At 38.0% G+C, this 27,264-nt stretch overlaps 1 protein-coding gene across 1 annotated transcript in view; it reads left to right on the top strand.

The window, feature by feature from the left end:
• The first annotated feature begins 2,551 nt into the window (after positions 1 to 2,551).
• CRYBB2 (crystallin beta B2) overlaps positions 2,552 to 27,264 on the top strand; it is a 41,046-nt gene continuing 16,333 nt past the window's right edge. Inside the window, exons 1-2 of the mRNA XM_053700542.1 lie at positions 2,552 to 2,605; positions 9,723 to 9,841. Of these exons, the coding sequence (XP_053556517.1) occupies positions 2,552 to 2,605; positions 9,723 to 9,841 (173 nt within the window). The remainder of the gene's footprint in view (positions 2,606 to 9,722; positions 9,842 to 27,264) is intronic.

Genomic DNA, 27,264 nt, shown 5'->3' with positions numbered 1-27,264 from the left:
ATGAAGGAAATACATACATTAGATAGGATAGTAAAATTATGAAAGTTGTAAAAAAACTTATTACATATATACTGTGTATATTTTTAATAATATTTTTTCTCATAGAAGAGTGAGGAGAAAGGGGGGGTGTTATGAAATCCCTTTATATATTTTCGATTATACTAACATTTCATAGTAAAAGTCACACTTTGAGTTTCTTTCTATTCAGGCTTGAAACAATTTACATGATGAAACGTTTATGAATATTTTTCATAAAGACAAGAATATCACAACTACATGATCTGTATTTTGTGGGCTACAAGTTCACAAGTAATTGAAACAAAAAGTACTTTATTTTTAACATAAAGTCAAGCAAAAACCACAGAAATGTCAGGAGCAAATTTAGTAAAAAATAAAATAAAGACTGACAAAAGTATAATATCTCCTAAGCATTATTTAAAGGGACATAAAAGTGCAAAAAGAAAATAACTCCTTTGCTGGAGTGCATTAATAAAGAGCAAACACATAGTAAAAATCAGCACATCTACTGAGGCATATGTGTGTAGCTACTAATCCATATCAAGCTCCCAGTAATGCATTGCTTTTTTCTGAGCTTACCTAGGTAAGCATTTTAAGTAATGATACCTTGAGAATGAAGTAAAGTTGTAATGTCTGTCAGAACCATGAAAATCTATTTTTTTACTAGCATGTCCCTTTAAGCCTACATTTTATGGTTATGAGCTGTATGAGCTGAAAACACTTCTGAATCTTATCTGCAAAATATCTATGGAAATATAACTATGTAAAGTATTAAACAAACGCAGTTTAATTCATGCTTAAAGAGTCAATTAAAATTGAACTTTAATGTAGTTTCATTTTGAGTCATATGTTCCTTTTTACTATTTTTATGCCAGCAGTAACTTGTTCAAGGGGACATTAAACTCAAAATGTAATTTTAAATAATTAATTAATTAATTAATTAATTAATTAAATGTAGGAACATTTATATAAACATCCATATTTTAGCTCACTTTTGCTGTAATACATGAATATAAGTTAAAGTTTTTAAATTGATGTGGAATTTAACAGGAAACATAGGTTTATGAACAACTAGTATAAGAGATCCCCTAAAGAATGCCTAAAGCTATAATTAAATTAGGGCTTATCTGAGTCAAATTCTGTAATTAATAATTGTGCAAATTTCTTGACATACTTCATAACACAGTGATTGCTTAGAGCAGTGCACAAACTCATTTACAGGTAGCTCTAGCTTTTCTATCTCAATGGGGATAAGATAAAGATACTTACACAGGTTTTAAAATAGTTTATTCTTGTGCAAAACCCTAAGGGAGTGACAGTTATGCTTTTGAAACATTGTTGCAAATTAGTGCTTAATTGCTAATATAAATTATGCATGTATAAAAATGTCCCTTTAATATATGAATCAAAATGACGCTGAGGCCATATATGATCTAACAAGGCACATGCAATGTAGAGCAGTGACAGATTTTCAAAATATTTGGAGGCAAATAATTAGTTACATACATGGTTCAGCTATTGTAGTTGAGATACATAACAAGGCAGACTAGTAGTCCTGTTTTTTTTGTGAAAGTCATGTTTTTCAATGAGCTGTCCCAATGCCCCAATAATCCTATATACATTTTATTGCTTTATTATTTCATAATTAAAATATAATTAGAAGTAGCAATTAAATAAAACACCAAAGCTATAATTTTTCTAATAATTCTCTATGGTTTGGAGTAGAAAGTACACAATAATAACGCACAATCTGGTATTGCAAGTCAAATGTAATTAATATGGTTGAAATGTCTTTAGCGGGCCCCATATGTTTAATTGATAGTGCAGGTAGCACTTTTCGGGTGATCCTTTCGCTTGTATTTCAAGTAGTGAGTAAAGTGTTACGCTCAAGTGTAATCCAAATTACTGTTTTACTGCATTCAAGACTTAAAATAAACCACTAAATAGTATAGCACAGAACTAAATGAAGAGCTCTGCAACTTGCGCATCATCGGATTAGTGATGCCATGAATTTAACTGCACTCATTAGTGCACCTGTGCTACCTGACACGCAGATGTTAGTGATAAAAAAGAATGGCGGACTTGTAATATGTAATATGACAGCAGAAACAGAAGCGCTATTGATTGCTATTGTGCAATGCTAATGCACAATAATGCTAATATTTTTGCTGTTCACTTGAAAACTAGGCCTTATTGTTTTATAAGCCTTTTCCTTACAAAACAAATTCATAGACTATTATAATTTAAAACGGTTTGCTTCCCTATGGATGTGCTTGGTCAGTAGGGTCATGTACATCTTTTTGTATGAATTGTACGATGTATAGGTGGAATCTTTACGTGCACATCAGCCCCTTGAAGGACGCATACTATTTTTCACAAAATGTGAACATTTGATATATGTAGTTTAATGAATACTGTATATTTCCAGTGCGGAATCATTACTGAATTGAAATAAATGTAGCTTTTTGTATTGAAATGCTAAGGAAACCACACTAACTATTTTTTGTTTTGTTTTAGGAACATACCATAAATAATGGCTTCTGACCATCAAACTCCTGCCACTAAACAACAGCAACCAAGCTCAAAGGTACGTAGAGCATATGAATGCAGGAATGATAATCAACACGTAAGAAATAAAGGGACCAAAAAGCTTTAACATTGCCAAAATAAAACAATTGGGGAAAAACAAGTGAAAGAATGGTAATGTCAAAGATAAATCTTAAAATGGCACCATGATTAGCAAAATATATATATATTTTTTTAAAGCTGTATGCAACATAGGAAAACATCAGTGCCAGTCACATAGAATGTGTAAGCCCACGGAAAATTATACATGATTCTGCAATTAGTTTTTGTTTTTAATATTTATAAAATGTCTTCTGCTTTCTTAATTTAATGTATGCCAGTGTGGCATTGCTGTATTTTTTTGTTTTAATAAATTCTTCCATTCAGAAAAAAAATTATGATCAAAATTACCATGGTGCAGGGTAGAATTTCTCATTTTTCAATGTAGGCAATTGCCCGGCTGAATAAGCAAAACTGTTTTTAAACAACAAACTATAATCTTGAAATCTGTTTTCTAGTTATTACAGTATAGCCAATGAGAATCTTCACAAGACTAGGTATATGGTCTTCCTAAGCCAATGTTCTTGTGTTCTAGTAACAGGGAGCGGCACAGGGTGTCTAACTGACCTTTGCTAAGGACACTGAAGTGTAAGCCCAGCCCTTATGCTGCACATAAGTCATGACTTTTGAACATCCTTATTATCTGTTTATAGAAAAAAATACATTTCATTAGTATGTGAAGTTAGATAGGAGAGGGAGAGGACTGTAGCACAAGACAGGCAGTAGTAGATGGGGGTGCTGTGCAACCCTATTTATTACTGTAGCACCCAAAACCAAAATGACATTCTCTTACAGGTCTAGAGCTTTGTCGTTTAAAAAATTTACATAAATATAATAATTGAAAATAAAAGCAGGAGCAATTAACAGTATACAGGAATGCATGTAGTAAAAAATAATAACTTTCTATGTAATTTTAAATATGTGATTATAATCTAGTTGTATTTTAAAGTGTTATCTTTAAAATGTAATGTAGCCCCTTGCCAATCCTATCATTAGTGCCCAGCCCTCCATACAAAAAAGTGGTTATGCGGTGACAACGCTCCGTTAATTACATTGTTATATATATATATTTAATCTCTCAGGTGCCATTTCTATTTGCATGATGAATATCATTTTCTGTGACTTAGAAAAATGGAACAGGAAAAAATATTTGTTTCTAATAATAAAAAACAGTATTGTTGCTGAAGAGAGTTATATGTATTATACATTTACTCTGAATTTCTCAAACACAATGCTAAAAATCCAAACTAAATATCTGAATTAACTTTATTTATTGCATGCAATAGTCACAGAGTTCTGCAACAGTAAAACTATGAAAGGAAAATCGTTTTTGCAGAAGCTCACAGTTGCACAAACACACAGATGGCGCAGCTGGGCTCTGATAAGAACCCAGGAAGTGATAAAGCAAAAATGCCTACTGTAGCTTAATGGCTTGTAAAGGAAACAGGAAGCTTGAGCTGTGGTTAAGATGCAGACCATGTAGATTATATATGAATATAGTTTTCCAACTGAATTCATTTGGATACTACTTTGACCATTTAGTATTATCATATCATTTTTTGTCAATCATAATTGATTGGAGTTATATATAGCTGTTTTAAATAAATAAACAGCACAACTTTATTAGCAATGTTTCATGGTAAATAACATCAATATTGACATTTTCAGTTTTTAAATTATATAAAAAATAAAGATAAAAACAATAACATATTATACAGACATTACCTTGGTAGCTATGGCTCATAAATAATTTTTGCTAAGTCCAAAAGTACTTTTTAACTAAGTAATACAATTCATTAACACCTTAACTACAGTAAAGTACAGGGTAAGTTGTCTGTCATGAAGCCCTCAAGGAGGGTTCCCTGGGCAGTGAGGCTGTGCAGAAATAGCCCTATAGAGGTCACCCCAGGCAAATATGACTGTTACTGTATATACAATCACTGTGACTTTTAATAAAGTGTATTTTTTTTAATATTTTTTTTTAATAAAGTATATTTGTATCCCTAAGTTTTATTCTCTGCCTTTGGTGATAAAAGGGTTAAAGGGATATGAGAATTTAAGATTTTCTTTTATGATTCAGACAGAGCATACAATTTTTAAAACATTTCCTGTTAAGGGGACATTATACACTCATTTTTTCTTTGCATAAATGTTTTGTAGATGATCTATTTATATAGCCCATAAAGCTTTTTGTTTTTTTAAAAATGTATTGTTCTGCTTATTGTTAAATAACATTGCTCTGATTTTCAGACTCCTAACCAAGCCCCAAAGTTTTATGAGAATACTGATGTATACCTACTCCAGCTTGCGCCTGTTTGTGTAAAGGGTCTTTTCATATGCAAAAGAAGGGGGAGGGGGGAGTGTCTTATTTCCCACTTGCAGTGGGCTTTCCAGCTACCTTTTAAACAGAGCTAAACTGAGAGCTTCTAAGTAAGTTTTTAAACAGTTTTATACTGGATTTTTATATCAGTATCTGTGCATCTTATTCTTTATAGTAGTGTCTATTACATGCAGCTATATGAAAATGAGTGTATACTGTCCCTTTAACTTTTATTATCAAATTTGCTTAGTTTTAATGTTATTCTTTGTTGAATAGATGTGTAGGTAAGGGTCTGGAGCAGTATATGGTATGAAATACTGCTGCCATCTAGTACTCTAGCTAATGTATAACATTCTTGCAAAACTGCTGTGAAATTGTGCACCAGACAAATGCACGCTCTTGAGCTTCCATCCCTGCATTTCAACAAAAGATACCAAGAGAACAAATAAAATTTGATAACAGAATGAAAATTAGAAAGTTGTTTAAAACTGCCTAAATCATGAAAGTAAAATTTTGCGTTTTATGTGCCTTTAATTAAAATATGTTAATAGTCCTCTAGGTAAATACCCTGGGGAGTCTAGATTCTCCAAATATACACTTTTGTGTAGTGGTTTTGGATTGGAATGACCAACAATTCCATCCTTATAGTATTTGCTATCAATCAATTAGAAACATAGACACAGGAGGTACTCCTAAGATCAGAAAAAAAAGAATGAATCTATTTTGATTTTATTTTTTATTAACTGTACTATTTTTTGTATTTTTTATTTTCTGTATTAAATTCCTATGTATTGTTATTTCATGTACCCATATAGGCTATCACAAGAAATGTCTGACTATTACAAAATGGTATATGATATGTATGGGTGCAGATAAATATGGTGAAACCGTCATTTAAATGAATATAACACCCAATAATTTTCTTTTGGGATTCAGACAGAGAATATCATTTTTAAAAAGTTTCCAATTTATTTACTTCTGCTATCAAATATGCTTCGTTCCCATGATATTCTTTGTTGAATAGATACCTAAGTAGGTGCCTCGATCACTATGTGGCAGGAAGTAGTGCTGCTATCTAGTGCTCTTGCAAATGTATAGCATTCTTGCAAAACTGCTGCCATATATTGTTCCAGATGCGTGCATGCTCCTGAGCTGATGTCCCTGCTTAAAAAAAAAAAAAGATACCAACAAATGGAAGAAAATTTCATAATAGAATTAAATTAGAAAGTTGTTTAAAATCACATACTCTATCATGAAAGAAAGAAAAAATTGGGTTTCTTGTAGCATTACAACTGTGAAAAACCTTTGTCCTTAAGGAATTCAATTGATTTATAATTATCATTATTATTAAAAAACAAACTTAAAAATATTTGCATACAAAAACAAACTATTAAAACATTTGATTTTTTACATAGAAAGTTAACTTAAAGTATTGAGATTATTACCCACCTCCCTCTAGTGATAGGTGCCACAATGTTGAAATCTAGCTTTCACTGCATTCCAGTGCCGATGTGTTTCAACATGTGCAGCAAATCTCCTTCAGATATCTGCAGTGTAACCTAGGTTCCAAAATGGTGGCACCCATGATTAGTGGAAAGAGCATAAATGTATTTAGTGTTTAATGTCCTTTTAAAGTTGCTTATTTTGTTCTTTAAACAGTAAATGTATGTACATATTTGTGCACAACTTGTCTCTGGGATAGATTGACTAAAGGACAACTCTTGGTAGACAGGGGCATAAAACAGATGTGTGTATATATATATATATACTGTGTATATATTGATAGATAGATATCAAAATAACAAGAGTATTGCATTGAGCAATGGTGCTTTCGGAAGAATGTCTTCCTTTTTCAATTCTGAAGCAAAGGGTATTGCTTCAGACTTGAAAAAGGAAGACATTCTTCCGAAAGCTTGTCATCTTATAAATGTATAGTTAGTCCAATAAAAAAGTATCAATGCTCAATGCAATACTCTTTTTATTTTGATATCTAAATCTCTAGACTAACACGGCTACTCCAATCAATGTGTGTATATATATATATATGTCCCTTTAAGCATAAAACAGATAGATGGATATATATATATATATATAGATGGATATATGTCCCTTTAAGCATAAAACAGATAGATGGATATATATATATATAGATGGATATATGTCCCTTTAAGCATAAAACAGATAGATGGATATATATATATATAGATAAATAGATAGCGACATAAAGATGGCAGATAGATAGGGATATTTTTCTTTTTAGCACAGGGGCATGTATTATTTCAATGTCCTATTGAAATAGTTAAATAAATAAAAAGTAGTAAAAAAATTAAATCTTCTTAGACATTAATGACATTTTTTGTTGCAACATTTTTTTAAGTTTGTATCTGAAATATGATCCTAATATAGAGGGGTTTTCAAAACTGTCCTTGGGTCTCTCTAATAGGCCAGGTTTTTAGTATTACCTTGGGTGAGAGCAGTTTAATAACATGAGATAAAACATACTATTTTAAACAACATTCCAATTTACTTATAATGTCAAATTAGCCTTATTCTCTTTGTACCCTTTGTTGAAGGAGCAACAATGAAATACTGGGAGCTAGCTGAACACTTTGAGTGAGACAATGACAAGAGGAAAAGCTATGCAGCTAGAATCATTAGCTAGCTCCCAGCATTACATTGCTGCTCCTAAACCTACCTAGGAATGCTTTAAAAAAAAAAAAAAAAAAAAAAAAAGAATACAAAGGGAATTCAACAAATTTGATGAATTAAAGGGACAGTCAACACCAGAATTTTTGTTGTTTAAAAAGATAGATAATCCCTTTATTACCCATTCCCCAGTTTTGCAAAACCAATACTGTTATATTAATACACTTTTTACTGCTGTGACTAACTTGTATCTAAGCATCTTCTGACCGCCCCTAATCACATGACTTTCAGTTATTATCTATTGACTTGCATTTTAGCCAATCAGTGCAGTGTCTGCCACTAGCCACGGGCGTGATTACAATGCTATCTATATGGCCTACATGAGCTTGCTCTTCCCTGCTGTGAAAAGCAAATTAAAAAGAGGCGGCCTTCAAGGGCTTAGAAATTATCATATGAGCTTTCCTAGGTTTGCTTTCAACTAGAATACCAAGAGAATAAAGCAAAATTGTTGATAAAAGTAAATTGGGGAGTTGTTTAAAATTACATGCCCTATTTGAAAAATGAAAGTTTTTTTTGGACTTGACTGTCACTATAAGTAAAAAGGAAAGTTGTTTTAAATTGAATGCTCTATATCTGAATCACAAGAGTTTCATTTTTCACAACAACATATTTAGTTATACTATGGCAGTGCATGGGGGAACAATAAGTTAATGAGCCAAATTTATATCTAGGGCTATTTTTTCATGTCAGTTGCACTGGTCTTGTATTTTCTAGCCATATCCATAAAGAGGAAGCTAACACAGAATGCCTGCATTGTCTTTGTTTTTTAACAAAATAAATTAAATAATAAAAATAAATGAGGATTTTTTTTAATCACACGCTCTATTTGATCATGAAAGAAAGGCCTCATAGTCAAAATTGGAATCTGTATGAGTGCATTTTGATTTTGAGTGAAAGCATTTTTTCCCCCGGGAAAAGTTATTAGTGCTTCAGCAGTAGATGCCAACCGCCCCAGATCCTGTAGGATAGTCACAGTTTGCCCCAGATCCTGTAGGATAGTCACAGTTTGCCCTAGATCCTGTAGGATAGTCACAGTTTGCCCCAGATCCTGTAGGATAGTCACAGTTTGCCCAGATCCTGTAGGATAGTCACAGTCTGCCCCAGATCCTGTAGGATAGTCACAGTTTGCCCCAGATCCTGTAGGATAGTCACAGTTTGCCCCAGATCCTGTAGGATAGTCACAGTTTGCCCTAGATCCTGTAGGATAGTCACAGTTTGCCCCAGATCCTGTAGGATAGTCACAGTTTGCCCCAGATCCTGTAGGATAGTCACAGTCTGCCCCAGATCCTGTAGGATAGTACAGTTTGCCCCAGATCCTGTAGGATAGTCACAGTTTGCCCTAGATCCTGTAGGATAGTCACAGTTTGCCCCAGATCCTGTAGGATAGTCACAGTATGCCCCAGATCCTGTAGGATAGTCACAGTTTGCCCTAGATCCTGTAGGATAGTCACAGTTTGCCCCAGATCCTGTAGGATAGTCACAGTTTGCCCTAGATCCTGTAGGATAGTCACAGTTTGCCCCAGATCCTGTAGGATAGTCACAGTTTGCCCCAGATCCTGTAGAATAGTCACAGTTTGCCCCAGATCCTGTAGGATAGTCACAGTCTGCCCCAGATCCTGTAGGATAGTACAGTTTGCCCCAGATCCTGTAGGATAGTCACAGTTTGGGAGGTCTGACCTTATTCCTGCCTGCAGCTTCTAGGCATCCCAGTTTTAAGGGACTTCCCCAGCTCCGCCCACCCAGTGCCAAAAGATGAGGTGTATGAAGAGTCATTGTTGGCACAATACAAGCCTGAAACTCTAATCAGGGAACACAGAGTAATGAAAGTAAGATGCTTCTTTTCAAAACTAAAATTCACTCATGTATATTCCACTTTTGGTTATTATTTTACTTTAAGCGGATGTCAATGGATGGACATTTAGCTTTTATTCTTTTTACTGTATAAAGTCTATCATAACCTTTTTTTTAAAGGTACAATGGGAAATATATAAAATAGACTAAAATCTAAAGTAGAGGTTGACTCTAATATATTTAATCTTCTTCGGGATTGTAGATTGTCATCTTTGAGCAAGAAAATTTCCAAGGCCGCTGCCATGAACTGAATGGGCCTTGTACTAATCTGAAGGAGGCTGGTATGGAGAAAGTGGGTTCTATCCTTGTGCACACTGGACCGTAAGTATCCACAAAGATAATGTAATTGGTTAAATCGTTTAAAAGACTTTTGAGACATGATGTGTTTCAAGTATAGGAATGATGTTTATTTCAAGTACATACAGAGTCTATTTCAAGAAAAAATCCTTATAAAAGCCATGGGGGGGGGGGGGTCTGTGAGGTTTTTATTTTATTGTGATCAAGCCTTTTATAATAAATGCTAAGAAGTATTTTTTTTTACAAAATAGAATATACTTTATATTTAGAAGGGACATTGAAAGAGCCCCCCCCCAAATTTGGTATTTTATTGTCAGTTCATACATACTTGATATTATAAAATCAATGCACAGGCAACAAACTGTAGCTGCAGGTCTGAGCTTAGAGGCACATTATAGGGATTTTGTATTCAGCAGCTATAGAAAGAATAGGAATTCACACAACATGTATATACTTTTAAAGTAAAATGTACTTTAAAATTGAATTGTGTATAAGTTGTGGAAGGGATGGCCATTAAATTATATTTGCTCACATTAAAGTATGCTGTCCTGTCCACTAGGCAATGGGACTGCATTGACAATTGGATCACATATTTTAATTAGCATACGGCTAGATTTAGAGTTTTGTCGGTAAGGACCCGCGTAGCTAACGCTGGCTTTTTTCTGGCCGCTCCTTTAAAATAACTATGGTATTGAGAGTCCATATAATGTCAGCGTTAGGCTCCAAAAAAGTAGCGTAGAGCATATTTAACGCAAATGCAACTCTCGATACCAGAGTTGCTTACGGACGCGGCCAGCCTCAAAAACGTGCTCGTGCACGATTCCCCCATAGGAAACAATGGGGCTGTTTGAGCTGAAAAAAAACCTAACACCTGCAAAAAAGCCGCGTTCAGCTCCTAACGCAGCCCCATTGTTTACAATGGGGAAACACTTCCTACGTCTGCACCTAACACTCTAACATGTACCCCGAGTCTAAACACCCCTAACCTTACACTTATTAACCCCTAATCTGCCGCCCCCGCTATCGCTGACCCCTGCATATTATTTTTAACCCCTAATCTGCCGCTCCGTAAACCGCCGCTACTTACATTATCCCTATGTACCCCTAATCTGCTGCCCCTAACACCGCCGACCCCTATATTATATTTATTAACCCCTAATCTGCCCCCCACAACGTCGCCTCCACCTGCCTACACTTATTAACCCCTAATCTGCCGAGCGGACCGCACCGCTATTATTATAAAGTTATTAACCCCTAATCCGCCTCACTAACCCTATAATAAATAGTATTAACCCCTAATCTGCCCTTCCTAACATCGCCGACACCTAACTTCAATTATTAACCCCTAATCTGCCGACTGGAGCTCACCGCTATTCTAATAAATGTATTAACCCCTAAAGCTAAGTCTAGCCCTAACACTAACACCCCCCTAAATTAAATATAATTTTAATCTAACGAAATTAATTAACTCTTATTAAATAAATTATTCCTATTTAAAGCTAAATACTTACCTGTAAAATAAATCCTAATATAGCTACAATATAAATTATAATTATATTATAGCTATTTTAGGATTAATATTTATTTTACAGGTAACTTTGTAATTATTTTAACCAGGTACAATAGCTATTAAATAGTTAAGAACTATTTAATAGCTAAAATAGTTAAAATAATTACAAATTTAGCTGTAAAATAAATCCTAACCTAAGTTATAATTAAACCTAACATTACACTATTAATAAATTAATTAAATAAAATACCTATAATTATCTACAATTAAACCTAACACTACACTATCAATAAATAAATTAAATACAATTCCTACAAATAAATACAATGAAATAAACTAACTAAAGTACAAAAAATAAAAAAGAACTAAGTTAAAAAAAATAAAAAAATATTTACAAACATTAGAAATATATTACAACAATTTTAAACTAATTACACCTACGCTAAGCCCCCTAATAAAATAACAAAGCCCCCCAAAATAAAAAAATGCCCTACCCTATTCTAAATTACTAAAGTTCAAAGCTCTTTTAACTTACCAGCCCTGAACAGGGCCCTTTGCGGGGCATGCCCCAAGAAGTTCAGCTCTTTTGCCTGAAAAAAAAACATACAATACCCCCCCCCCCAACATTACAACCCACCACCCACATACCCCTAATCTAACCCAAACCCCCCTTAAATAAACCTAACACTAAGCCCCTGAAGATCTCCCTACCTTGAGTCGTCTTCACCCAGCCGAGCCAAATTCTTCATCCAAGCGGAGCAAGAAGAGGTCCTCCATCCGGTAGAAGTCTTCATCCAAGTGGGGCAGAAGAGGTCTTCCATCCGATTGAAGTCTTCATCCAAGAGGCATCTTCTATCGTCATCCATCCGGAGCGGAGCGGCAGCATCCTGAAGACCTCCGACGCTGAACATCCATCCTGGCCGACGACTGAACGACGAATGACGGTTCCTTTAAATGACGTCATCCAAGATGGCGTCCCTCGAATTCCGATTGGCTGATAGGATTCTATCAGCCAATTGGAATTAAGGTAGGAATATTCTGATTGGCTGATGGAATCAGCCAATCAGAATCAAGTTCAATCCGATTGGCTGATCCAATCAGCCAATCAGATTGAGCTCGCATTCTATTGGCTGTTCTGATCAGCTAATAGAATGCGAGCTCAATCTGATTGACTGATTCAATCAGCCAATCAAATTTTTCCTACCTTAATTCCGATTGGCTGATAGAATCCTATCAGCCAATCGGAATTTGAGGGACGCCATCTTGGATGACGTCATTTAAAGGAACCGTCATTCGTCGGCCAGGATGGATGTTCCGCGTCGGAGGTCTTCAGGATGCTGCCGCTCCGCTCCGGATGGATGACGATAGAAGATGCCTCTTGGATGAAGACTTCAATCGGATGGAAGACCTCTTCTGCCCCGCTTGGATGAAGACTTCTACCGGATGGAGGACCTCTTCTTGCTCCGCTTGGATGAAGAATTTGGCTCGGCTGGGTGAAGACGACTCAAGGTAGGGAGATCTTCAGGGGCTTAGTGTTAGGTTTATTTAAGAGGGGTTTGGGTTAGATTAGGGGTATGTGGGTGGTGGGTTGTAATGTTGGGGGGGGGCTGAACTTCTTGGGGCATGCCCCGCAAAGGGCCCTGTTCAGGGCTGGTAAGGTAAAAGAGCTTTGAACTTTAGTAATTTAGAATAGGGTAGGGCATTTTTTTTATTTTGGGGGGCTTTGTTATTTTATTAGGGGGCTTAGAGTAGGTGTAATTAGTTTAAAATTGTTGTAATATATTTCTAATGTTTGTAAATATTTTTTTATTTTTTGTAACTTAGTTCTTTTTTATTTTTTGTACTTTAGTTAGTTTATTTCATTGTATTTATTTGTAGGAATTGTATTTAATTTATTTATTGATAGTGTAGTGTTAGGTTTAATTGTAGATAATTATAGGTATTTTATTTAATTAATTTATTAATAGTGTAGTGTTAGGTTTAATTATAACTTAGGTTAGGATTTATTTTACAGGTAAATTTGTAATTATTTTAACTATTTTAGCTATTAAATAGTTCTTAACTATTTAATAGCTATTGTACCTGGTTAAAATAATTACAAAGTTACCTGTAAAATAAATTTTAATCCTAAAATAGCTATAATATAATTATAATTTATATTGTAGCTATATTAGGATTTATTTTACAGGTAAGTATTTAGCTTTAAATAGGAATAATTTATTTAATAAGAGTTAATTAATTTCATTAGATTAAAATTATATTTAATTTAGGGGGGTGTTAGTGTTAGGGTTAGACTTAGCTTTAGGGGTTAATACATTTATTAGAATAGCGGCGAGATTTGGTCGGCAGATTAGGGGTTAATAAGTGTAGGCAGGTGGAGGCGACGTTGAGGGGGGCAGATTAGGGGTTAATAAATATAATATAGGGGTCGGCGGTGTTAGGGGCAGCAGATTAGGGGTACATAGCTATAATGTAGGTGGCGGCGCTTTGCGGTCGGCAGATTAGGGGTTAATTATTGTAGGTAGCTGGCTGCGACGTTGTGGGGGGCAGGTTAGGGGTTAATAAATATAATATAGGGGTCGGCGGTGTTAGGGGTAGCAGATTAGGGGTACATAAGTATAACGTAGGTGGCGGTCGGCAGATTAGGGGTTAAAAAAATGTAATCGAGTGGCGGCGATGTGGGGGGACCTCGGTTTAGGGGTACATAGGTAGTTTATGGGTGCTAGTGTACTTTAGAGTACAGTAGTTAAGAGCTTTATGAACCGGCGTTAGCCCAGAAAGCTCTTAACTACTGACTTTTTTCTGCGGCTGGAGTTTTGTCGTTAGATTTCTAACGCTCACTTCAGACACGACTCTAAATACCGGAGTTAGAAAAATCCCATTGAAAAGATAGGATACGCAATTGATGTAAGGGTATCTGCGGTATGGAAAAGTCGCGGCTGAAAAGTGAGCGTTAGACCCTTTTTTGACTGACTCCAAATAGCGGCGGTAGCCTAAAACCAGCGTTAGGAGCCTCTAACGCTGGTTTTCACGGCTACCGCCAAACTCCAAATCTAGGCCCAAGTGCACACATTTGATTGTGTTTGGCACACAAGAGTGTGTTTGCTGAGCACTCACATGCAACCAGCAGTCTTCTAGTCTGGAATAACAAGTTACACTTGCACATAAGCGATAAATTCCATGCACAAATATATTGTGAGCATGCACATTCATATTCTCACGTTCACTATTAGGTAAACAGAATTATTATTGTATAACAAATATTCTGGGGTGTGTGATAACAGATTTATAGGGACAGTCTACTTGAAAATTGTTATTGTTTATAAAGATAAATAATTCCTTAATAATTTCCTAGTTTTTCATAACCAACCTTTTTATATTAATGTAATTTTACCTCTATAATTACCTTATCTAAGTCACTGCAGACTGTCCATTATCTCAGTGCATTTTACAATTTTGCATTTTAGCCAATCAGTGATGTTTCTTGCATAACCATTATCATTCTCCACAGAAGTGAGCACACTGTTATATATATGGTGCACATGAACTAGCACTGTCTAGCTGCTGTGCAAAATTTAAATAAGCACTGAGATAAGGGGCAGTCTGCTGGGGCTTAGAAACAGGCAAGGTTAGAGGTTATAAATTATATTAATATAACAATGTTGGTTCTGCAAAGCTGGAGAATGGGTTTTAAAGGTGTTATCTATACTTTTTAAACAATAAAAAACAAGTAGACTGTCCTTTTAAATATAATGCTAGTATTTCAAACAGTAAAGTTAGTTTAATGAAAGAAAAAGTGGTAAGGCTTTTATTTATTGAAAGTTATTTTCAGGGTTCCTTACAGGAGTAATTTTCTACCCCTCTTTAGGAGAAATATTAATGTGATTATTTCTCTGGTGATATACTGTCATGAGATGCAGGACACAGTATAGAAGGTTCAACACTATTTTATTGCAGAGCATAGAAGTATACAGCTTGCACAACACATCTAACTTGGTAACTGCCTCTCAGACAACAACGGACCCAAACCACGCCCCCATCCGGTGACTTCACTTCCCACTCTCATCACATCTTCCCCCTTTTCAAAGGACAAAGCATACATTTTTTTTATCTAAATACATCAAATAACAAGGTATACAAGAAGCATACAAAATAGTTTTGTTTAGTATACAACAAATAACAAGTTAAAGAGAATCTGTATAAACAACATGAATTACATCCTGACTTGAACATCGGGGTAGACTACCCTAGTCCACAGTGACCATGGGATTATTCTGGAAGTGACCTGTGGGTTAAATAGGAGTCGCCCTATAGGACAAGAGGGCTAGGTACGGCTCAGATTGCTTCAAAATGAACTTTGTTGTTTGAACTGCCCTTTCAGCCATTCCATTGGCCTGCGGGTAATGTGGACTTGACGTAGAATGGACAAAATCATATTTACTGCTAAAAGAACTGAACTACGTGGAAGCAAACTGCATTCCGTTATCACTCACTAACTCCATTGGTATGCCCCACCGGGCAAACAAGCTCTTGAGACGAGTGATAACGGCTTGACTTGTGATCTCATTCAAGGGTGCAATCTCCAAATACCTGGAATAGTAGTCAATCACAACTAGGTACTTTTTCCCATGCAGTTCGCACAAATCAGCAGCTATTTTCTGCAACGGGCCTGCAGTCAGCAGAGTAGAAATCAAGGGCTCCCTTCTCTGAGTAGGCCAGCGTTCCCGGCAAAAGGCACATTTTGACACATGGCTTGCAATGTTGGAAATAATCCCAGGCCACCAAACTGCCATAGCTGCCCTTTCTCTGCAGTTTGTAATGCCCAAGTGGCTATCATGAATCCTGCTTAACATCTCCTGCCCCATGCTAACAGGAATAACAATGCGGTCCTGGAACAGCACCAACCCATCCAGCTCCGTGAGCTGCGACCTTTCTGACTGGTAAGAACTTAGAGACATCCAGGCTGTCCGGCTCTCGGGCCAACCTTCTTTTATGTACTTAATAATTTCTTGAAGATCTGTATCTGAATATGTCTCATTTCTTATTTGTTCTAGCTTCCCTGAAGAAATGGATTTGGAGGCCAGAACTGAATCTACATACATTTTCACATCTGATTTCGTTGAATATTCTTCAGCAGCAGCCAGAGGGAACCTGGAAAGTGTATCTGCCACTACCAGTTGTTTCCCTGGTACATGCACTGCCTGAACGTTGAACCTGAGCAGCCTCATCAGAAGTCTCTGGCATCTTAGAGGTGTTTTGTCAATATCATAGGAGTTGATTAAAGGAACCAGCGGTTTATGGTCAGTCTCCAGACTAAATTTCTCTAAACCCACTAGGTAATGCTGGAAGCGCTCACAGACCCAAACTGTAGCCAGGCACTCTTTCTCAATTTGGGCGTATTTCGACTCAGCAGCCCTCAGTGTATGGGAACAGTAGGCGATGGGCTGTAGTTTGTTCTCATTCAACTGCAGGAGGGCGACACCTAACCCATAACTGCCCGCATCGGCACTCACCACAGTCTTTTTAGAAGGGTCATAGAACCCCAACTCTGGGGCAGACCCCAGTAGTGCCTTGACCTGCACAGAAGATTCTTCCTGTGAAGGTCCCTAGACCAGGCAACATCTTTCTTTAGCAACTCTGTGATAGGGTGTAGTATTGTGGATAAATCTGTAAGGAACCTGCCCACATAATTTACAAGGTCCAATATTTGTTTCAGCTCATGTACATCAGAAAGACTATTCATCTGTTCAATAGCAAGGATTTTATCAGGGTCCGGCTTGATGCCATCACCATTGATGATATGCCCAAAGTAACATAACTCAGCCTTCCTAAAATGGCATTTCTCCTTATTCAATTTCAGCCTGGACTCTCTAATGGTCTGCAGCACACAGCTCAATCGCTGATCATGTTCTTCCAATGTAGACCCATACACCAAGATGTTGTCCATAACGACTGCCGTGCCCTTGTGGTCCCTTAGAAGAGAACTCATCTCTCTTTGAAAGAAATCCCGAAGGGGATTCTGCAGAAGCAAAACCGACCTACCGGTGTAATGAAGGTAGTCAGTTTGCGGCAGTTTGGATCTAGAGGTATCTGCCAGAAGCTGCTGGAAGCATCGAGTGTGGAAAAGAACTTCACCCCAGCCAATTTCGGTGCTATGTTTTTAAGTGTCGGCAGCACATATCTCTCTCTCTTCACCTCCTCATTCTGCCTTTTCAAGTCTACGCAGATGCGTACCTTCCCGTGTTTCTTCGCAACAGGCACAATGGGGGCACGCCAGTCAGTTGCTTCAACAACCTCTTCAATAACTCCCATATTCTTCATGCGCAGAAGTTCCTTCTCCACTTGAGGCATGAGCGGGAACAGAATTCTACGAGGACTGGAAATGCTGTATGGGACTGCGTCACCTTTATGTGATATTCAGACTAGGTTGCAATTCAGTAGGCCCAATTCACCAAACATGTCTTCTGAAATCTCATTCACTCTGGCGACCAGGCCCAAACCACAGGCTGCTTTACTGCTCAATAGGTTGTTAGCACACTGACCTCTAATCACATGTACCCACATGGTGAATTTCCTCAGCTTGTACTCTCAGTTGGCAAGAAATTTTCCCGCACAATCGATGCGGCCACCAGGACTATGAACTTTAGTTGTAACTTTCGTCAGCTGAGGCTGTCGAGGCAGTTTTATGAACGCTGCAAGGGACATAACAGTGATATCAGCTCCTGTGTCAATCTTAAAGGCAACTTTGACTCCCATTACAGTTAGGGTAACCCGCCAATCTTCATCCGAACCAGGCCGTTCGACAACGGACCCCACAAAGGATACTTCTTGACCCTCCTGGTCACTATATTTACCTGCATCTCCTTAATGTATTCAGTTTTACACACCACTTCAAAATGGCCCATTCGGTTACATTTTATACATCTTTTGTCTTTAGCAGGGCATACAACACTCTTATCATTGGTAAATTACACCGCATGCAGCAAGCATGCTGCGCCCATCCGCTTCTGGGCCTATCTGTTGCCCTTGGTCTACCGCTCACACTGTGCCTTTCACTAGCAGCTCTCCTGAACTGCTGCACTTCATTCACAATACTCTCAGACCTCAGATCAGCACTTTGCTTTTTCACCAGTTCACTCTGGCGGGCCATCCTAATAGCCCCATCTAACGTTAATTCAGCCTCCAACTGTAACTTCAGTGAGACTTCAGCATCTGCAATTCCTATGACTATTCTGTCTCTGATTTTCTCCTCTTTAGCAACACCAAACTCATAGAATTCAGCTAGTTCATACAGGCTGCGCACAAATGACTCTACAGATTCTCCCACACGCTGGGCACGTTTGTGAAAACAAGCCCTCTAATGAATCACATTTCTTTTGGGCACAAAGTGGGCACTGAGTTTATTCATAACTATTTCAAAGTCAAATTCTTCCCCTTCTTGGAAAGTAAAGGCATTGAACACTGGCTCCACATCTTTACCCATAGAATATAAAAGAGAATTAACTTGTACTTCACCACTCTCCTTGTCCAGCTTGGAAGCAATCCTGAAGCGTTGAAACAGCTGATGCCATGTGGACTAAGCTGCAGGCTGAGAGAAATCAAAAGGCTCAGGTGGGGTAAACTTCAACATCATCATTAATAAGGAAACAGAAGCACAGGCAAGTACTCCTGACACCATGTCATGAGATGCAGGACACAGTATCGAAGGTACAACGCTATTTTATTGCAGAGCATAGAAGTATACAGCTTGCACAACACATCTAAGTTGGTAACTGCCACACAGACAACAATGGACCCAAATCACACCCCCATCCAGTGACGTCACTTCCCGCTCTCATCACATGTACTATGTGCATGTCATGTAGTATGTTATTTTATGTTACCAAGTACAACGTCAATAATACAAAATAGTCGGTATGGATTTTTCTTGTATGTATACAAAATCCTAGCTGTTATCCTAAGATAATACTCATCAATAAGAAGAAGGCCAGAAAAGGATGACTAACAGAACATAAAAGAGACTGGTGAAAATGATCAAGGTATTAAAGCCAAGAAATTTAAAGAAATATGAGTCTAGATCAAAGCAATGCAGAATATATATGTGAATGAAGAAAAGAATATAGACAAAAAAGCACTGCACAATTACTGATTTAATATGAATCAATAATATCCAAATATTCCTCTTTAAACATCCTGGCTGCTGGCTGCATGACATTTAACTGGTAGTGAGAAATCTAGTAAGTGTCTGGCCACCTGACAGTTCAGATGGTGATGGTTTGGCTTTCTTTGCAAAATAGATTGAAACAGTCCTTGTAGCATAATCTGTGAGCCCTTTAGGAACATGGCATATCTTGAGCTGATAGGCCCTGCCAAAACGTTGTGCAGTCCAAGCTGATGATTGTTTTGGCAAGAGAAAGACTTTTTTTATTTTTTTATTTATTATGTTTTCATTTTACATAAAGTAACAGGCAATCATTGTACATTATACATTTCTGAGCCTATGTCTAGTTACATTGTTCAGCGAGATTTCAAAACCTACTAAACTACTAACCAACTAACTAACTTAGTGTTCCATAACTATTTCATACCACATATAGACACTATTACCTTAAACTTCAAGGTCAATCAACATTATCTGTAGGTCCGTAATAATCTATCTCACCTAATATCATCAAACATTATCTGGATCATCCTGGGTCTCCGGGCCAGGGGAAGAGCAGCCTCCATCCTTGCTGATAAACCTTGCACCTATGGGGTTCATGAATTTGTATTTATGTGTTAAGATGATAGGTGTATGTTTTCCCACAGGAATTTAGCATCTAAAAAGAAAGGGAGCTTGTTCCGTTTTAAAAACTCATACTCCTCTAGACTAATGAGTTCTGTCGTCCTTTCAATCCACATCTCTTTTGTTGGTGATGATGGTGTTTTCCATGCCCTAGCTATCAAGGAACAAGCTCCATTAAGCCCTATCTGTACTATAAGGGATCTCAGCTTACATGTGATGTGGTTGGTATCATTTAAAAGTGCTATTCTGGGAGTAAGCGTAAATGTGTCTCCCGCTAGTCTCTGTAGGTGAGCTTCTACCTCTTTCCACAAATTCTTTATTAAAGGACAGTCCCACCACATATGTATTAGGCTGCCCTGCTCTCTGCAACCCTTCCAACACATTCACAAAGAATCGGGATATATAGTATTCAATCTAGTCGGTGTTAAGTACCAACGTGATAGAATTTTGCAGTTCAATTCAAGTATTTGTGGGGAAGTGGAGGATTTTTTTGTTCTTTGGAATATATTGCACCAGGCTTCGTTATCAATATCAGTGTGAAGGTCATGTACCCATTTTGTTGTGTAGTTTGGTAAGATAGTGTTTTGGGGTTCTATTAAAAGTCTGTGTGACATTGAGAGGGGACTTTGGACAGCTGTCTCTCTATCACATAGTCGTTCAATGGGAGTCATTGAGCGGAGGAACTCCTTTCTATGGGGAGAGGTTTGTAAAAAATGCTGGAGTTGTGCATATTTAAGCCAATGTGTAAATCGTCCGTCTGCAATAGTCTCCAGTCTGATTCTGTCCTTTAATTTCCCCTCCTCTAAAAATCTACATAATGGAATTGTGTATCCCCACTCCGTGAGTCTTCTGAATCCTTTGTCTAAACCCCCCACCATCTCAGTGTTAAGAACTATTGGGAATAATGGAGATCTAATAGACGAGATATGAGGATATCAAATCTTTATCTTTTCCCATTCTTTAAAAAAATGTTTGTATATGTCTAAATGTCCACATTGTGTTTGCCTCAAGTCCGGGGAAACCCAGCATAACGCTCTCACAAACGGAACTTGTAGAATGTGAGAATCTATAGATACCCAAGCTTTGTGTGTTGTTGAACCGTGCCAATCTAAAATTCTCTGAAGAGTCACTGCATGGTAGTATTCCTCTATCTTTGGTAATCCTATGCCTCCCATGACAGTGGACCTGTAGAGAGTGTTCCTGTTTACCCTAGGTCTACTCTTACCCCACACATAGGCGTTTAATTGGCCCTATAAACATGTTAGGAACCAAGAGGGAAGGTGGATTGGCAGGGCCTGTAGGATATATAGAATTTTGGGTAATATCGTCATTTTAATGGAATGTACCCTACTCCACCACAAGAGTGTTTTAGTTGCCCAAGTGTTGAGGTCCTTTAATACGGTATATAGCAGTGACACGTAATTTTTCTTAAAAAGGGTGGAGTAATTTGGGGAGAGGTGAATACCCAGATACCTAATTGTCTGCAAGCGTAGTGGACATATCTGTGAAAGGTTGTGAAACTCCATTGTGCTAAGCGATATGTTCAAGACTTCTGATTTAGTTTGGTTTACTAAGAAATTTGAGAATTTACCAAAGCTCTCAATCTCACATAGTATCTCTGGGATGGTGCTATATGGAGAGGATACCGAGAAAAGGACATCATCCACGTACATAGCTATTTTAAATTCGTTGGGACCTATGGTAATGCCTTGTATCTCTTTATTGGCACGGATGTGTGCTGCAAATACCTTCATTGACAGGATAAACAGGATAGGAGAGAGAGGACATCCCTGCTGCGTACTGTTTTGAATAGAAAAAGGATCCAAGAGCATGCCATTTACTCTAAATCTGGCGCTTGGGTGTGTATAAAGTCTACAGACTGTATTTATCATTTTGGCTCCGAATCCAAATGTCTCTAATGTTTTTTTAAGAAAGTGCAAATTTGTTCTATCAAACTCTTTTTCTGCGTCCGTCGTCATTACAACCGCTGGTATGTTATGAAATTTTGCATATGTCGATAGCGTCAGCGCTCTTATTGTGTTATCCCATGCTTCTCGACGTGGAGTAAAGCCTACCTGATCTGTATGTATAATTTCATTTAATACTGTGTTTATTCGATTAGCTATAATTTTGCTAAATATCTTTATGTCCAAATTAAGTAAAGAGATAGGTCTGTAGCTGCCCGGTTGTTCTTGTGGTTTGTCCGGCTTTAATATGACCGAAATGTGCGCAGTCAACATGTCAGGTGAGAACTTTAAGTTATTATCTATGGCCTGGAACAAGGTCAAAAGGTGAGGGGCCAAAAGATGCTTAAAAGATTTGTAGTATGAGTTAGTAAAACCGTCTGGGCCCGGACTTTTGCCTACTGGGAGATGAGAGATTACATTCAAGATTTCTTTTATAGAAATTGGCATGTCCAGATCCCTCCTTTGAGCTGGTGTTAAAGAATCTAAACTAGCTGCCTGGATATATTGTTGCATTTCCTCAAAATGGGCCTGGGAATCTACTTGATCTAAATTGTAAAGGTGTGCATAGAAGTCTTTAAAACTGTCTGCAATTCCCTTGCTATCCTGTGTATCTGTACCATTCTGTTTTTGTAGTTTATGTACATGAGTCTGGCCGGTTCTAGTCTTTAAAGCTCTTGCTAACAGTGACCCCACTCTATTTCCCTCGAAGAAGAAGGTTTTCCTTAATTTTAAGGCTATCCTCTGAGCCTCCCTCGTGAGTATGTTGTTAAGATCCGTCCTTGTCTTAGTGATTGAAGATAGGAGATTTGTGTCTTTCGGCCTTTGCTTATGTTCTAACTCTAATTTATGCAATTTGGCGAGCAGAGAGTCAACCGCTATATTATGTGTTTTTTTGATGTATGCTGTATGCTTAATGCACTCTCCTCGTATGACCGCTTTATGTGCCTCCCATAAATTAAGTGGTGATGTGTCTGCGCTAATGTTGAACTTAAAGTATTCAGTAATTGATGTAGTCAAAAATTGATAGGTTGGTGGATGGCGAAGGAGATATTCATCTAGTCTCCAGATGTATGGATTGATGGGGGCATCTGGCCATTTTAAGGAAATAGAGAATACCGAATGATCGGTCCATGTCGTTGGCTGGATGTCTGAGTCTAATATAAGGGATAAACTCGATTGATCTATGTATAGATAATCTAACCGTGAATATGAAGCCCAGGGATGTGAATAAAATGTATAGTTCCTTTGTTGGGGATGTTGTATCCTCCAAACGTCTATTAAGCCTAACTGTCTAAAACATTTATATACTAGATCCGGAGGTCTATGAGTTGCGTTAGTATTTGGAGAGGTTGTATCAAACTGGGGGTCCATAGTTACATTAAGGTCACCTCCCAGAATCAATATGCCTTTCCTGTTTTCCAAAACTAAAGAAAGTAATCTTTTGAAAAAGGGCGTCCTACTAGAATTGGGCGCATATATATTGACCAGAGTCACAGGTCTATTGAACAACAGACCCGTCACTATGAGTATTCTACCCTCTTTGTCCCCTATAGTTTTGATTAGCTGAAAGGGTGTGTTGCGGTGTATTAGGATACCCACCCCATTTTTCTTTTTTACATTAGAGTTAAAGTACCCTGTCGGAAAGTCTCTTGAAGAGAATTTGGGTTCTGATTTTTTAGGGAAATGAGTTTCTTGTATAAATATGACAAAACTGTTTTGTCTTGCGAACCATCACAATGCTATGGATATCTTAGAAGGGGAGTTGAGCCCTTTAGTATTCTGGGTTATTACACGTAGGGTTCTATGCATTAGGTCTAAGTGAGTGTGTGCATGTAGTCTTACCTTGATGTATAGAGCAGCTTCCCGGAGGCATCTGTGTTCCCCCCCAGCCCAGAGGACCAGGAAAGACCCCTTGTGGCAGCAAGAATAAACCACTACCGCTGTTAAATTGTTTCTGTGAATGAACCAATAGGAACACGTGAACACAAATTAACTTTTTAACAATTAGCATAACAATCTCATCTAACTTATCGTTAAACATCATTTCTAAATTAGGCCCTATCGTGGCCATTCTCATTCAGCTAAGGGTGGGAGGAAGCAGCAATCCAACTGCTGCTGCTGTTCCTGCCAACTTTAATATAAATATGTCCAGAGATTATGGAATAGTTACTACTTTCTTAGCTAAGTGCCTGTTAAGGAAAAAAAAAAAATCAGTTATACAAGTTAAGAAGTCTCCTTGCAAAAAGAGGAACCCCCGGCCCTCTCCCAGGTAATCTCAACTGTACACTTTATTGGTCAAATGGAACAATACTCGTACAGAGTACTTGACAAGACTGACTCTTTCCATGAAATTTGGTTCCCATGGCTTACAAAATTCCCAAACTGGTCATCAAACCTCTAGACCCCACCTCAGATCCACTCACCACCCTCTCCCTCCTCTTTTCCTCCTTCCTCCTCCCCCCCCTTTTTTTTTTTTTGTTTCTTCCCTTTATCCCCCCTCACACCTATCGCGCTCACTTTTCATGAGCCTTGTCGCTCTATAATCTAACAAAAGAGGAGCACCAACACCATCATACTCAAAACCACAGACACAGTACCCAAACGCATACCCACAATAGATCACTTTCAGAAAAGAGACCCTATTTATGCCTGTGTTTGTTTTCACCCTTGTTTTTATTTTTCATTGTCTACATACATATACAAATGTTTGGTTTATACAATACTCAAATCTGTATTCCAGCTATACGTTTTTACGACCTCAGTTTTTTGTATCCGAAGGCACTGTTGTTACACATAATTTTGTCTCAATAAAAAATTTTTGTTTAAAAAAAAAAGAAGTCTTCTTGCTATTTAGCGAGCCATGGGGACATTTTATACCAGGCTCTTGCCTGCTATTATGGCAGGATCTAGGTTAACATAAGGAAAGTCTTGCCCTGATAACCTTTTGTTTCTTCATGGTGGTGCTGTACCATTGGGCTCCTTTTGTGGGTGCCTCAAAGCTGACGGTTTAGATTTCCTCTGGACTGTTGCCCATTTCTGCCTTTGTGCTTTTGATGGTTGGCGCTGTGTCGAATCTCCATCTTGATCTTTCCCAGACTTTGTGGGTATCTTTGGTTTAGGGATATTTAGTTGCATGCAGAAGGTATCCAGATCTTCCATGTCCCTATAGATGGCTTCCTTATTATCTTTTAATGCCCTCAGGGAGAAGGGGAAGCCCCAGCGGTACGGTATTCCCAGGCCTTTCAAGTGTGTTGTCAGGAATCCCACTTCTCAACATTTAGTTAAGGTAAGGGGGCTTAAATCTGCATATATTTGAAGGGGGGTGTCTAAGTATCGAACTGGAGACTTCTTCCTCACCGCCATTAAGATGTTCTCTTTATCTTGGAAGTAGTGGCATTTCAAGATAATATCCCTAGGTGGTGCAGAGGGCTGTGGTTTTGGCCTCAACACTCTGTGGACTTTGTCTAACAGAATATCCGTATCAGGATCTGTGTTCAGCAAAAAGCGGAATAAGTTCTGCAGGTATTGTTGCAGAGCCGCAGGTAAAATGGTTTCAGGAACTCCCTGCGGCCCCTGTTGTCTAGGTCCTCTATCTGATTTTGCAGCTGAATAATCTCCATGGTTTGGTGTTGAAGCTGTAATGTTGTTAAATTTGTAGTTTCCGAAATTTCATCGGCATGGTCTTCGAGTTGTACCACTCTGTTACCTAATTCAGTAATGTCTTTTTTAACATCGGCCAGACCATCCCTAATTAGCTGACTGACCTGCTGCATAAAGGTTGAGAAATCCTCCTTAGAGGGCAATGTCTTCAGGTCTGCTCTGGTAAGTGGAAACTCTTCTTCTTGAGGATTATCTTCCGAACAGACCCTTTCCTCCTCCATATCTGAGGTAGGTGAACTTGGTGTTGTTATGCTAGGCGCCGCTACAGCTTTAAAAAAAGAGTTCATTTTAGAACCTGAGGAGTTTACTGTCTTTTGAATTTTATCAGGCTTCTGCTGTCTCTAGATGCCATACTGAAAATGATTTATAAGATGAACTTCGGCCCAGAGCCAAACTAGGGCCTACCTTATGGTATGTTAGTTATTGATCAGGCAGACTCACTGTTCATTACCAACAGGTCATTCCTTTTGGAGGTGTATTACTAGTGAGTCAGGGACTCTACAGCTCCTGTACTGTTTGTGAATAATGGCAGATTATGGTTCCTATGTGTGTAGAGAGCCTCTACTCTTTTCCCTGTAAGGCTGCAGAATTGTGTCTTGTGCTGCACAACAGGCTTTCTATACTGTGTAGTATAAACAGCAATCTGTCTCAGATCATGTTGCTTAATTAAGGTTGTACATTTGCTGCAGCCCTGTATCTGTCTCCTTTAAGCCCCCATGTGTTTCTTGGTGTGTGCTTTTTATTTATGCAGACCTCCGATTTCCCCCTCACATAGTTCTCATATAATTTGGGTGTAGCATGGTTTGTATAACCGTTTACTGTTAGGAGGGGCCCACCACTCTCACCTCTCTTTACCTCCTTGGTGTTATGCTTGTTCTCTATAACGGGTAAGCCACCGCCCTGTACTTGCACCGCTGGGCTGTTTTGTCTGATAGACTTACTTAGGTGGAAACGGACCTGCTCCTCTCACTCTCCGCTCCTCTCTGTCACTGCAAATGGCGGTTTGCGCCGCCGAGATTATGTCAGTGGGCCTCAGCAGTGCCGGATTAGGAACAGTGTCTGCGCCTCCGGTTATTTAACGGATCCTCACATGATAGGGTGGTGTGCCTCAGGATTTCATAGGGTGATTGCACATAAGAGCCATGCAATTTAGCCCTCTGGACTGTCTTTAAATGTAGCAGCAGGAATCAGCTACTCGTAGCACTAATCTTTTGCGGCCATGCTGGTCCGTGGCCGGCTCCGCTCCCAAGAGAAATACTTTTTTACATTGTCCTTGGTGAATTACAAATTGCAGTTTTCGTGCAATCTGCTGTTTTTAAAGCAGACATCTGACAACCTCTAGCCTAGACAATGGCTTACAATTTATTGTTTTCTTATCTTGACAGTAAGATTGTAGAACTTTTTCTTTAAGGTGTAAAAATCTGAAGTAACTTTGGGAAAGAAATTTTGAACGGTATGTAACACCTCTTTGTTTTTATGAAAACCAAGTATGGTTACTTCACAGAATCTCTTCTTGCAGAAGTAA

This window comes from Bombina bombina, chromosome 2 (assembly GCF_027579735.1).
Source record: "Bombina bombina isolate aBomBom1 chromosome 2, aBomBom1.pri, whole genome shotgun sequence".
Taxonomy (NCBI): Eukaryota; Metazoa; Chordata; class Amphibia; order Anura; family Bombinatoridae; genus Bombina; species Bombina bombina.
The sequence above is the reverse complement of the archived record's forward strand: the minus strand, read 5'-3'. Positions and strand labels throughout refer to the sequence as shown.